At 35.6% G+C, this 12,481-nt stretch overlaps 1 protein-coding gene across 2 annotated transcripts in view; it reads left to right on the top strand.

Moving 5' to 3' along the window:
- The window catches only part of LOC115879519 (terminal nucleotidyltransferase 4B-like), a 47,035-nt gene continuing 34,554 nt past the window's right edge, over positions 1 to 12,481 (top strand). Inside the window, exons 1-2 of one of the 2 annotated variants that reach the window (XM_030896403.1) lie at positions 1 to 533; positions 4,094 to 4,287. In XM_030896403.1, the coding sequence (XP_030752263.1) occupies positions 211 to 533; positions 4,094 to 4,287 (517 nt within the window). In that variant the 5' untranslated portion in view covers positions 1 to 210. Of the gene's footprint in view, positions 534 to 1,297; positions 1,456 to 4,093; positions 4,288 to 12,481 lie in introns of those variants that run through there. The other variant, XM_030896404.1, reaches the window with a different exon arrangement.

The following is a 12,481-nucleotide window of genomic DNA, read 5'->3' as shown; positions in this document are numbered from 1 at the left end:
ATGCTTGACACCTGGACAGTCGTTTTTCTATGTCTGTATCAGTCGCTTTGGTGTTACTTTATGTCAGTCGCGGTCGTGTGATAACTGGTGATAGCGTACGAAGGTGTGACATTTTCTCTTTTTAAAGACCAGAAGTATCTACTGATCGCTACGGTTCATGCTCGAATACCAGTGATATCGTGGCGTTTTACGCGCGGTCGTGATATTTTAATGGATGCCTGTTTAACTTGGTTGATGCCGGAACAGGACGGACCAGCTAAGATTCTCTGGCTCAGAGTGTGGCAAACTCAACAAGAAATTGAGAGTATGAACTTGAAAGATAGTGACAATGATGCAGAGGGTATAACGAATGGTTTTAATAATCATCCGAACACGATTATGAATGGTAAAACGGATAGAAGTGAAAATAACGCCCGCGTCAGGCGAACCAGGAGTGAGAACCGTCAGAGGCCTTTGCACAGGAAATTCGTTACAGATTTTGGGGGTTGTCCATGGAGATTGGACAAATTTCAATATTCTAGAGGTCTTATAGGGTGAGTAGGACTTTATAAATAAAAAAAACGTGGTTTATTAACCAATATGTGTAATCGTCACTTCGTTATACTTCGGCGTCTGACATAAGATGGAAGATGGCTTTCATGCAACGTTGTCAGATTTGTCATTCTAGAAATATTAAAACTTTTCTGATTTATTTTTTAACACAACAATAGAGGATTTTTGTGCTTAACATACTTAATATGAAATGTATCAATGTATCAAACATATCATATATGTCTAAAGATAAAAATAGCACCCATTTCTTTCCAGCAATAGACAAATTGGTAACCGACAATTTTTAGTAAGTAAGGCTTAATGCTTTTCATTGCGTATCTGTTATTTGCGATGTGTGTTTAGTAAGAAAATATTTCTAATATTTGTTAAGTCAGTGTCTAAGTCAACAAATAATTTGTAATTTGGCAACATCGGTTTGAGGTTTATGCCCGTTTATGTGAATTTGACACTTAATTTTTTTGTAAACATTGCTTGTCAACTAGATATAATAAAATTATTAAAATGCACCTAGCATTTAAATGGAATTCATATCTTCAGTATTAATTTTAAATATACATTTTATGTAGGTATAAATGTAGCAGGGTACAAAAAAAGGAGGTAATTTGATATGATTTAAATAAGAACATAGGTATATGTATACTGCAACGTTGCCGATGTAAAAAACAGCGGTACTATTTTTTTAAGATATTTTTTTATATTTAAATTCCGAAGATTGTATGCGACAAAATTATTTTCAATTTTGTCGCGTATCTATGTGGATTAGATTTGTCGTTTTATGCGATTTTTTAAGCTCCAATTAATTTTAAGTTTTAAACTTTATTTTAATCGTGTAAATATGGGTTGTTTTAGTATCGATTTTACCATTGACAGTGAAGAAATCTTACTGTATAAGACTTGTATTAGGTAATGTGTTTTTGTCTACCAAACTAAAATACCTAAACGTATTTGAAGTTTTTTTTTTAAATCTGGCAACATTGTTGCTTTAAATGCCGTCTTTCAATAAGCAAATTTTTCATTATTTCCAAATGGTAGCTCTAGCGATGGCTATGAAATGAACATCGATGACATTTCCCATATAAAATGACAGCGCTTTTCATTTCATAGCCATCGCTGATGCCGTTTTTATTCGATCATACGGTATTTGATTCATTTATCTTGAATACAATTTTTACAGCATATTTTACCAGATAGTAGAGAAAATTTAGTGTGTGCAATTCTTTCAAAAAAACTGCTGTGATTATTGTATTACATGAGATTTCAATTAAAAAGAGCACTTTTTATAAGTTGATTAATATTCAAAGATTATCAAAATAATATCAATGTTGCAATATTTTGTAAATTTTAATGTGTTTCTTTTTTGTAGAACCGAGTGTAGAACATACCTATTTTTATTTTTTGTGTTCTCTAGGCTCTAGAGACAAAACAAAAAATAAAAGTAGTCTAGAGCAGAGCAATATAAATTTTGGTGGTTCGTTTTTAGAGTGAAAGTGTTTCTGTTGGCTGGCTAACGCAATAGGAGAAATTTCAAGAAAAGTTTATTTACTACTATTATACCAGTCACTTATATAGTTTTAAAAGAAAGCGTTTGAAAATAACTGATACTCTTTGTTTATATACGTACTAGGTATTTGTTTATACATATATATATACAGGGTGTCTCAGATTTTAATCGGGAAAATTTAATAGACGATAGAACTTTATAAGTTTATATCAACTTGTAAGATTTAAAGTTTCCTTTTTGAGATACAGGGTACCATTAGAATACCAATTATAATATTAATTACCAATTAGAATTAAATTTTTTTCGCAAGAAGTAAGCAAGATAGACAAAAAGTCAGGAGACAAAAAATAATATTTTTAATTATTAAATCCAAAAATAATATTAAACTTCTAAAAAAGCAGTGGCGTGCCTATTTTTTCATTTAAAATAATTTAACAGTGATGCCCCACCGCTGCCCCTGGCGATTATACTTAAATCTAATTACATACATCAAATTAAGTCCCATAGTAAGTATTATTGTATTATAAACGGGTCAAGTTATATCAAAATTGATTAAATAGTTTTTCAAATATCTTAATTTTTTTTTCTTTTATAAGTAACTTTAACACCCTGTATCTCGAAAAGGAAGCTTTAAATCTTACAAGTTGACATGAACTTATTGTTTTATTTTTGCAAGTTCTATCGTCTATTAAATTTTCCCGATTAAAATCTGAGACACCCTGTATATATAAAATTAAAAATCACTAAATCAGAATATTGACTTCATAATAAAAGTGTTTATTTGATATTCTGTTCTCTTATAATATGTTAAATAGATATCAGCAGAGACATCTTGGTACATATTTTGAAGATTTTTTCTCATGTTTTCACTCCCATGTTTTTTGTTTGTGTACCACACATTAGGTACATACCTAAATACTTGTTATTTCCTATTTGAGCGTATCCCTCTTGGATTTGTGTTTTGTTTTCTGGTTCTGGCAAACTCTCTTTGAAGAAATAGTATTAGTTAATTAAGCACTTTACTCTTTTTTTTTGTGGTACGAGGCTTAAGTAAATTAGCACTGGAGCTAAACATCGCCCTTTTATCACTTTGTACAGTTTTGTAATCTTATAATTGTTCTTTATAATTAGCTTTATAATTAATTGCTCTTTGTACAGGGTGTCTATTAAAGAGACCATGAGAAATTGATGGAAATTATTTACAAGTTTGTAGAAAGGCCGCTAGAGGGCGCAACTGCTATTAGAAAAATAAGAAAAAGGAGTTTTACACAATTTCGCCTAGATAACAGGTACTATAAATAATAGCTTCATAATCTTCAGTAAATTTTGAATATTTTTTGTTTGAACCATTTTGCCTTATCTGCCAAAATAAAGTGGTGGAGGAAGATTAGATCTGTTTTTATTTAAATATTAATAACTCCGTACTGGATGAACGGGGGCTCGTTTAAAAGAGCGTTTCTTACTCTATATTATTATACCATATAAATAGTAATAATAAGCTTTTGAATGTAGACGCTAGGGGGCACTGTTTTACAATTTATCAAACATTGCGTATTTTTACAAAAAAATTAAATGCGATAGTATATGTAATTTTAGCTCATAATAAAGACTAATAAAAGCTTAAAATGTCAAATGTTTAGCGGCCGTTCTACAGACTTGAAAATAATTTCCAGCAATTTTTCATGGTCTCATGGTCTCTTTAGCTACAAATATTTTTTTCCGCAAGCCCTATAGCTAATAATTTCCTAGATACAGCCGAGAGCTATTCTTAGTGGGACACCCTGTACAATTTTCTTTTTTGATAAAGGCTATATTAATTTATTTATCCAGGGACCATATTTTTTTTTGTTGATATAAACGTTTAATTGTTACTTGACTAATCCGAACAGAATTATTGCCATTTACTTTCATTTTTGGAGTATACGCGCACCCTAATTACAATTATACATTAAAATTTGTTATATTTTAATGTATAATTGATAATCTATTTTATTACTATTGTAATGTACATAGGTGCAATAGTTTTTTCTTATTTTTTAGACTTCATGAAGAGATCGAACATTTTTACAATTATATGAGCCCCACAGATGCTGAACACAAAGTGAGGGCAGGAGTGGTGTCCAGAATCGAAGATATTATTGTTTCCAAATGGCCCGAAGCCCAAGTTGAAGTGTTCGGTTCCTATCGTACAGGGCTGTACTTGCCAACGAGCGACATAGATCTTGTAGTCATAGGTAAGCAAAGGTGGAACTCTGTAACGAAATAGCGATCGGTAGCGATAAAGAATACTGTCGCTTGCCGTTTAGTTTATACGGCCAAGGTCAGTATTCTTCATCGCTACCGATCACTATTTAGTTACAGAGTTGTATCACTAACCATTCAAATCACCATTGTCTCGTTTAAATAATATACAGGGTGTGCCTGCCTGAGCTTGCATTAGAAATTTCTAGAGAACTAAATATCTAGATCAGAGCTTTTTCGCATATCAATATTTCACGACAAGATCCGATAATTAAAAATATTTGCAGTATGGCGCCACATCCGGGACTTGATAGGAAGTTTTTTATTTTAAATGGATATCTTAATTAATATCCCCATTTTATTTTTAGACTTAAATTCTCTGTAAAAATGGATGACTTTTGATATCAAACACTCTATATCGAAATTTAGCCATTTTTGAAAAAAAAAGTTATTTCAAATTTTTAGAGCTACTAACTGTAAAAGATATGTTATCAGTGATGGGCAAACACCCGATATATTGAAATTTGGATAAATACCCAAGCTCTTGCACCCAGTATACCCAGTGGGTAAATACAGGGTATATTGAATTTGGTTAAATACCATTATTTATCCGGTATTAGAGAGTAAATCTTAAGTCTTAAGTTAAGGTAGTATCAGACATAGCTACTTTTGTTGCGCAGCACATTAAAAAACTGCGCAACTTGATCTGCTGCAAGTGTGAATACATAGGCACCCTGCAACGTTGCGATCGCAGCTTGGTTGCGTAGGCTACTTTTTTGTTGCGCGCAGTTTAAGAAATAGCCGTGTGTGAACAGTTGTTGAGGAAGGTTGCAAGTGCAGCAAAAGATTACTAATCAGTTGAAACTTTTACTGCCGACATCGGTGCAGTATTTTGTTGGTATGCCCGAAATGTACACACTTTTTTTCAGTTAACTCCAGTATTTAAGAAGATTACTAATCAGTTGAAACTTTTACTGCCGACATCGGTGCAGTATTTTGTTGGTATGCCCGAAATGTACACACTTTTTTTTCAGTTAACTCCAGGATTTATATGTAGGTATTTAGTAAAGAATTAACCGACAAATTGCAATGTTGTCCAAGTCAAAACAAGCGATTTGGAACAGAGAACAAGTAAAATGTTTAATAGTAGCGGTAGAAGCAAGGGAGTGTTTATGGAACGTAAACACTATCACAACCAAACGAAAAGACTAGCCGCTATTTCGGAAATTTCTTCTGAATTACATATGCCCGATGAAGACAAAAAAAATAAAATCCGAATTCGCGGACTTACTTTTTCTGATTTAGTTCCCTTAGTAATTTTGCCAAAGAAAAAGTGCCACTCGTCTTGAGCATGCAATTCAGGAAGTAAATTATTGAATGCACCCAACTGTTGGCGCTTTCTTATCCATTCCCTGACCCACACTCTTGTTTTTTTTTTGTCGCCGCTTTTGTTTTGCCGCCAAAGTCACATATATGCCGCTGCTAACGCTAACACTGTCTCGTCATCCATTTAAAAAAAACGCAACCGTCTCCCAAAAGGTACACATACGATACCTTGAGCTGTGGTGTACCTACTGTTGAATGTTGCCCCTCCAAGGCTGCGGCTACTAAAATATGTGGCATAAGTAGCGCTTTGGTGTGAACATATGAAAAGCATGTTGTGTCGACCTGCAACTTATAATAAAAACTGCGCGTTTTGGGCTACTTTCTGCTGGTGAACACTGCATGCAACTTTTGCAGCGGCGGCAAAAAAATTGCGCAACAAAAGTAGCTGTGTCTGATACTACCTTTATTTCTAAAATGAAAATGATTTAAATCTTAAATCAATTTTAACATAAGGTTCAAATGATTTAAGTGTTAAGTCTTTGACTTAAATCATTTTATTTCAAGTCAGAAATCAAGTCATTTTTGTAAAGATTTAACTCAATATAACGTTATAAATCGTTTTTATGTATTTTTTATAAGTTAATATTAATTTTTTTGTATTACCGCTTACCGATTTTCTTATGATCTGTATTAGGTATTAATTTTTTGTAGGTACAGATAAGAAATAAAACCACTTAAAATAAAACGATTTATTTTCACAATATGTAACTACAAACAATAAAAACTAAAAAATATAAACATCAGGAACATAAAAGTACTCTCTCTCTCTGTCTTTATTCCTACAAGAGGAATGTAGTGGTCAGGTGATGTGTGAGGTTTGTCTCCATATGCACCCCTGTCTAACACCACAGGTAGGCTGGAAGTCTTCCGAAGTAACGCCATTGATGGTAATTCTACTTTTGGTATTTACATAGAGATTCTGGATCAATGAAATCGAATGAAGAGGCACGCCCATTTCTTTAAGAACCATCCATAGTTTTGACCATTTGACTTTGTCAAAAGCTTTTCGATAGTCTATGAAAGAAATATAGAACGGATTGTTAAATTCTCGGGCCTTTTCGATAATCTGACGGACATTCAAAATTTGTTCACCTGTTCCTCGACCTCTTGTGAATCCTGCTTGCTCTGGAGGGATTTGTGGTTGAATATATGGTTTTAACCTTTCGTTAATGATATGAAGAAGAATCTTACTGGCATGTGAAATTAGCGCAATGGTACGAAAGTTGTCGCATTTGGCTGGAGATCCTTTTTTGTGGATGGTTATTATGGAACAATCGGTCCAATCTGATGGCCATTGGTGAGTATGCCATATCATATTACATAACTTGTCCACACCAAAATCTCCCGACGCTTGGAGCATTTCGGCCGTGATGTGATCTGGTCCCGGGGCTGTATGATGTTTTAGGTTTTTTATTGCTGCTTCAATTTCCGATTTCAGTATGTCTGGTTCTTCACTAATTATATCACTGTGGAAAGAGCAACTACGCTGAGGATCTTTTTCTTTATACAGTGTTCCGCAGTATGTTCGCCATCGTTCCACTATTTCGTTAATTTCGGTTTTAAGTTGTCCTCGATCGTCTTCTATTGCCCATGTTTTTGGCTTGAATTCTCTTGTGAGGTACTTTATCTTTTTAAATAGGTCTCCTGGTTGATTTGTGAAAGCGTGAGATTCTATTTCCTGCATATTTTTCATAGTAGTTGTTTTTGTCGATGGTGGAACTGTGTTTGATCTCTGTATTTATTTTTCTATATTTATCTTTTTCATCTTGTGTTTTTATACCACTTTGCACTAATGTTCGTCTTTATTCAATTTTTAGCAATGTGCTGTCAGAAATTCAATGTTTGTTTTTTTGTCTTTTGTTTAGTTGTCGAGAAGTGGCATTACTCAGACAATTTTTAAAGTCTATCCAAATCTGTTGGGGTTGGGTGTTCTCGTTAATGTTCCACGATGTTTTCAGTAGTTCTTGTTGGAAATGTGTTACGTCGGGGATCTCCATCTGATTTGGTCTTGGTTTTCTTACAACATTTTTTAACTTTATACGAATCTTTGCTGCCAGTAACTTATGATCCGAGCCACATATTGCTCCGGGGTAAGTCCGTACTGTCCTGAACGAGGTTCTCCATCTCGAGTTAGAGAGAATATAATCTATCTGGTTGCGTACTAAAAGTACTACTTATATAAAATTAATTTTTTTGTAAGTCTCATTTCTTTCGAGATGTGTTTGAAAAAATAATATATATATTGACTAAAGAATATCGACTCCAAACTGCATTCTTTGAAGCCAAGCCGGTGAAATGGGTATATAAGTCTTCTGAAGGAATTCGGATAAGTCCCTCAGTTAGCTGTGCTCAAGCGTAGTGCGCAAGCCGCTGTTCATTCGTACGGCTTCGTCCAACTTCGTACACCTTTCGTTTGCGTTCCCGTTCGACAAATGGCTAATCCTCAGAGTAAGGGCTAATCGATATTCGGAAGTTTGGAGTTGCGCTGTTGCGCCAGTATCTGCCTAACAGACGAACTTATGTGAAATGTACATGGACCGGTTTTATCTAGTTGTCTCTAACTCGGCTTCAACTCCAACACATTGCAGGGATAGGCGATAATCTGTATATATTTGATATGTATATGGAAAAAATGTGTTTATTTTTTAAAGATTGATGCTAGGGGGTATGCCCCCTAGCGGACAAACGAAGCACTTTTGTAAAGTTAAATTGTGTCCAATGAACTTATTTTGATTTCAAAAATATGTAGTAGTCCTATATCCGCGGAGTATTGGAACACTTTGTATATAATTTCGATTTCATTCTTTGATAGATTATTGTTAACTTTGATTAACGTCTTATTTTTTGCTGTTGCTAAAATGTCACATTTTCCGATAACTATTACCACTCTTTCCGTAGTATTGAACTAAATAAATGTCCTTCCTTAACATTTTAAGACAGCAAAAAATATGACATTAATTAAAATTCTATTATAAATTCTATCAATAACAATTTATCCATAATCCATTCCATAATCTATCAAAGAATGAAAACGAAATTAGTACCATGGAAACGCGTTTTGATTGTTTGAATTGTTGTAAAAATTCAACTATTTTATCCCGTTCTTTTTAAATTTTCTCCAAAACGGTTTCGTTCGAAAAAAAATGTCCTCAAAATGTCAATAATAAACAAGTTGTTCCTCTTGTAAAGACAATCTTTAGACAAGCTTTGTCCATTTTAATTAGAGCCGAGAACAATGCAAATTAGTGTTAGAATCTTATCCCCATTCGTTAATTTTTAAAGAAATATATTAAGCGTGGACCCCATTAGGCCACACCCCACGCCATGCCACCAACCCCAACTCCACGTCTTGAAGATCTGTGCGTATGTTTTTCCATGTGCTGCGTACATACTAGGGCTAAGGCCACCCCACGCCACGCCATGCCACGCTATCACACTGTTAGTTCCTGATCGACGTCGAATTTAGTGGCGTCCTAATGAACACAGACCTATAAGTACCGGAGCAACACACTCTACTATGACGCGACTCTCTAAACGGCGGCGACGTCGTTACAGGCGTCCCGATGATCACAGCTAAATATTTCTTGGAATGGCGTCCGTTTTGACAACGAAACATGAACCTCGGATCGGCGTCGACATTAAAAGCGTCCCGTGATACACAAACGCGGGTTCTGGATCGACCGCGAAATGAACAGTGACCCGAGGGATACACAAACGCGAGCCCTGGATCGAGCGCGAAACTAACAGCGTCCTGTGGGATATACACACACGCGAGCCCTGGATCGATCGCGAAATTAACAGCGTCCCGAGGGATACACAAACGCGAGTCCCGGATCGATCGCGAAACTAACAGCGTCCTGTAGGATATACACACACGCGAGCCCTGGATCGATCGTGACGTTAGCGACGTCTCGGCGAGTTGTACGTCGTTTGGATAAGCGCAGCCCGCACACACACGGCCCGGTCAGGACAACCTCGGGATTTCGGCGAGATCCCGTCCAGCGTCACTGATGCAGGGTGTCGTCCGGACGACACACCTAGAAAATACGGGAGCTACAAAACCAGCCTCTGGATTTGGGCGAAGTCCTGTTTTAGCTCCGTGAACATTCGCGACCCGTGTGTTTACTGAACTACCTTAACCGTTATCTGTCTCACTCTCCTTCCTTTCTCTAACAAAAGAAATCGTTCCTCGCGTCCACGTGATCCGATCAACCAGGCCCCTACCTCCTAAGAGGACTGTTGGCCCACCTGAACGAATACAAGTTTTGCTAGCTTTCCGTGTTCGCGCGTTCCGGTCAAATAGCCCCCCACCTCGCTAGAGGACGGTTGGTCTACCTGAGCGAATACAAATATCTCCGCTCCTCGCGTCCACGTGATCCGATCAACCAGGCCCCTACCTCCTAAGAGGACTGTTGGCCCACCTGAACGAATACAAGTTTTGCTAGCTTTCCGTGTTCGCGCGTTCCGGTCAAATAGCCCCCCACCTCGCTAGAGGACGGTTGGTCTACCTGAGCGAATATAACTATCTCTGTCTCCCTTATCCCTGTAACGCGTCAAGGCAGTAAAGTAAACGGTATTAACAATAAAAAGAATACGACCTACTCTCGATCACGTTGGCGGTGGGTGCTTATCTTATACAGTACGGCGGCAGGCGGCTGGCAGCAGGGCACTTGGCAGGGCACTCCGGTCTCGAACCTCACTGTTTCACGTGCGACCACAAACTGTCTCTCTAGAGCTGCTGTAGCCGAGGTACTCGACTGACGCTCCCCTCCACTCAACCTGCACTGGTAGGGAGAGCGGCGCAGACGTCTCGGTTTCTCGCACCGAACCACAGCGACCAAAACCGATCAAAACTCTCTTACAAAATGGCAATTAAATATTTAACTTATTTGATTCAACAATAGAAACACTAATGAAGTTCATTACAATAATGAGCTAACAATAAAATACATTGACTGTCATTATTAAAAGAAAATAAAGTCCCTATTATTCTAGTATAATATTAACACAATATACAGGGTGTCCTAGAAATTTTATGAACTTCATTACAAATTTGTATCTTTTGAAAAAGGTAATAGATCTAATTCAGAGGCGAAAGAATAAGTAAATATCTGCAAAATGTTAAAAGAGCTGGTACAAATGTAAGAACTTGACAATGACAACGCTGTTTCCGATACGCTTCAGTCCATCCGCTAAAAAATGTATGGAAGGAAAGGATATGGAACGGAAAGGAAACGGAACGGATAGTGTGCAGTATCATATACATTTACATGATATAATATTTTATGTAAACGGAAGGAAAACGGAAGGGAGCTGATATGGAAAGTATAGTGAGAATCAACCTTAAACCATAGTATAAGGAACTTAAACCTCGTCCAAAAAAGTATAATTTTTACTCCTTATAACACTTTACACTATTGTTCGGAAATAATTTTAAGTCGAGAATGAAATTAGTATTATGTAATTTTAAAGGGTAAAGTACTTAATGCAGATCGAAATGTCGGTAGAAATTGGGAAAGAATTAGAAGATAAATTGGGAAAGGCAGAAGTTATCTTGATCAACATTCAGCTGTTTCAAAAAAGATATAAAACAGTATATTTTCTGACGATTATAGATTCTCGGGAATGAAGATATAGTCTAACATTAGAAGAACCTAGTTCTGCAGTAGAGTTTGCAAATGAAATGTATTCGAACAACGGATTTTTGTCACTTGTACATAAATTCCCAAATAAATTCGTGCCGTTTAAAGGTCTAATGTATTTACACGAAATTACTTCAAAAAATCGGTCTAACATTTTAATTGATGAATAGATGTGTAGTAGCTATAATATGTGTTATACAAATAATTTTTTATATATTTTATAACATTTACAAGTAATAAACAAACATATTACAAATTTTCGATTTATTAAAAGTATAGTGTGACCAACGGATCTGTAGCTACGGGGTATCGGCAGGGGAACGCAGTTGTAAACAAGACACGCCCAATTTCATTCATAAAATAGGCATGGGCGTACGGTGTTTTATGAAAATAATGTGTATCATAAATATAATATTCAGATTAATATTTTTTTTTCAAAAAACTTTATCCTGTTTGAATCGTTACTGTTGAGTTAGCAGATAAACACACTAAAAGCTTTTATTAAAGCTCCCTTAAATATTTTGAATAATTTTATTATTATGTGTTGTTAATATAATAGAAGAAATAATTACAGCTGGGGGTTGGAACCTTTGGTGTTACACAGCAAAATAAAACACTAAATCAGCACAATACACCAAAACACTTTTACTTTTACACTGGGCGCACGTTTCGCTAACCATGTTAACATCATCAGCAGATGATCAAGACTGAGTCTTTAGGTATATTATATATCTGTGCTAACTATATTTTTTTCTACAATACATAATTTTAGATATAACTATTTCCAGCAAAAAAAAATCTTGAAAATAGTTAACTTTGGAAGCGCAAACAAAACATAATTTTACTCACCCAGTAGATCCAATATTGCCTATTACACCAAATATGGTATCGCTCCCCCAGCAGTTTTTAAAGGTTAGGTCATTGTCTACCCATATGTTTCATCCAAATAGATAATACTTGGCTATATTTTCGAATTTCGCGTATATATTTATATCTCTCTCTGCAATATAATGGGCCGCTCCATTAATATTTATCTGTTATTTTGACATTTACGCCAAAAAATTAATTTGATTTTAATAATCCCCTAAGCGTTTCCCTGCAAAAGGAAAATTCGATTTTTCCTGCAATTTTTGCAAATGCTTTCTAATTGCGGGGACGA

The sequence above is a fragment of the Sitophilus oryzae genome, unplaced genomic scaffold (genome assembly GCF_002938485.1).
Source record: "Sitophilus oryzae breed Bouriz unplaced genomic scaffold, Soryzae_2.0 scaffold_1581_pilon_pilon, whole genome shotgun sequence".
NCBI lineage: Eukaryota > Metazoa > Arthropoda > Insecta > Coleoptera > Curculionidae > Sitophilus > Sitophilus oryzae.
The sequence above is the reverse complement of the archived record's forward strand: the minus strand, read 5'-3'. Positions and strand labels throughout refer to the sequence as shown.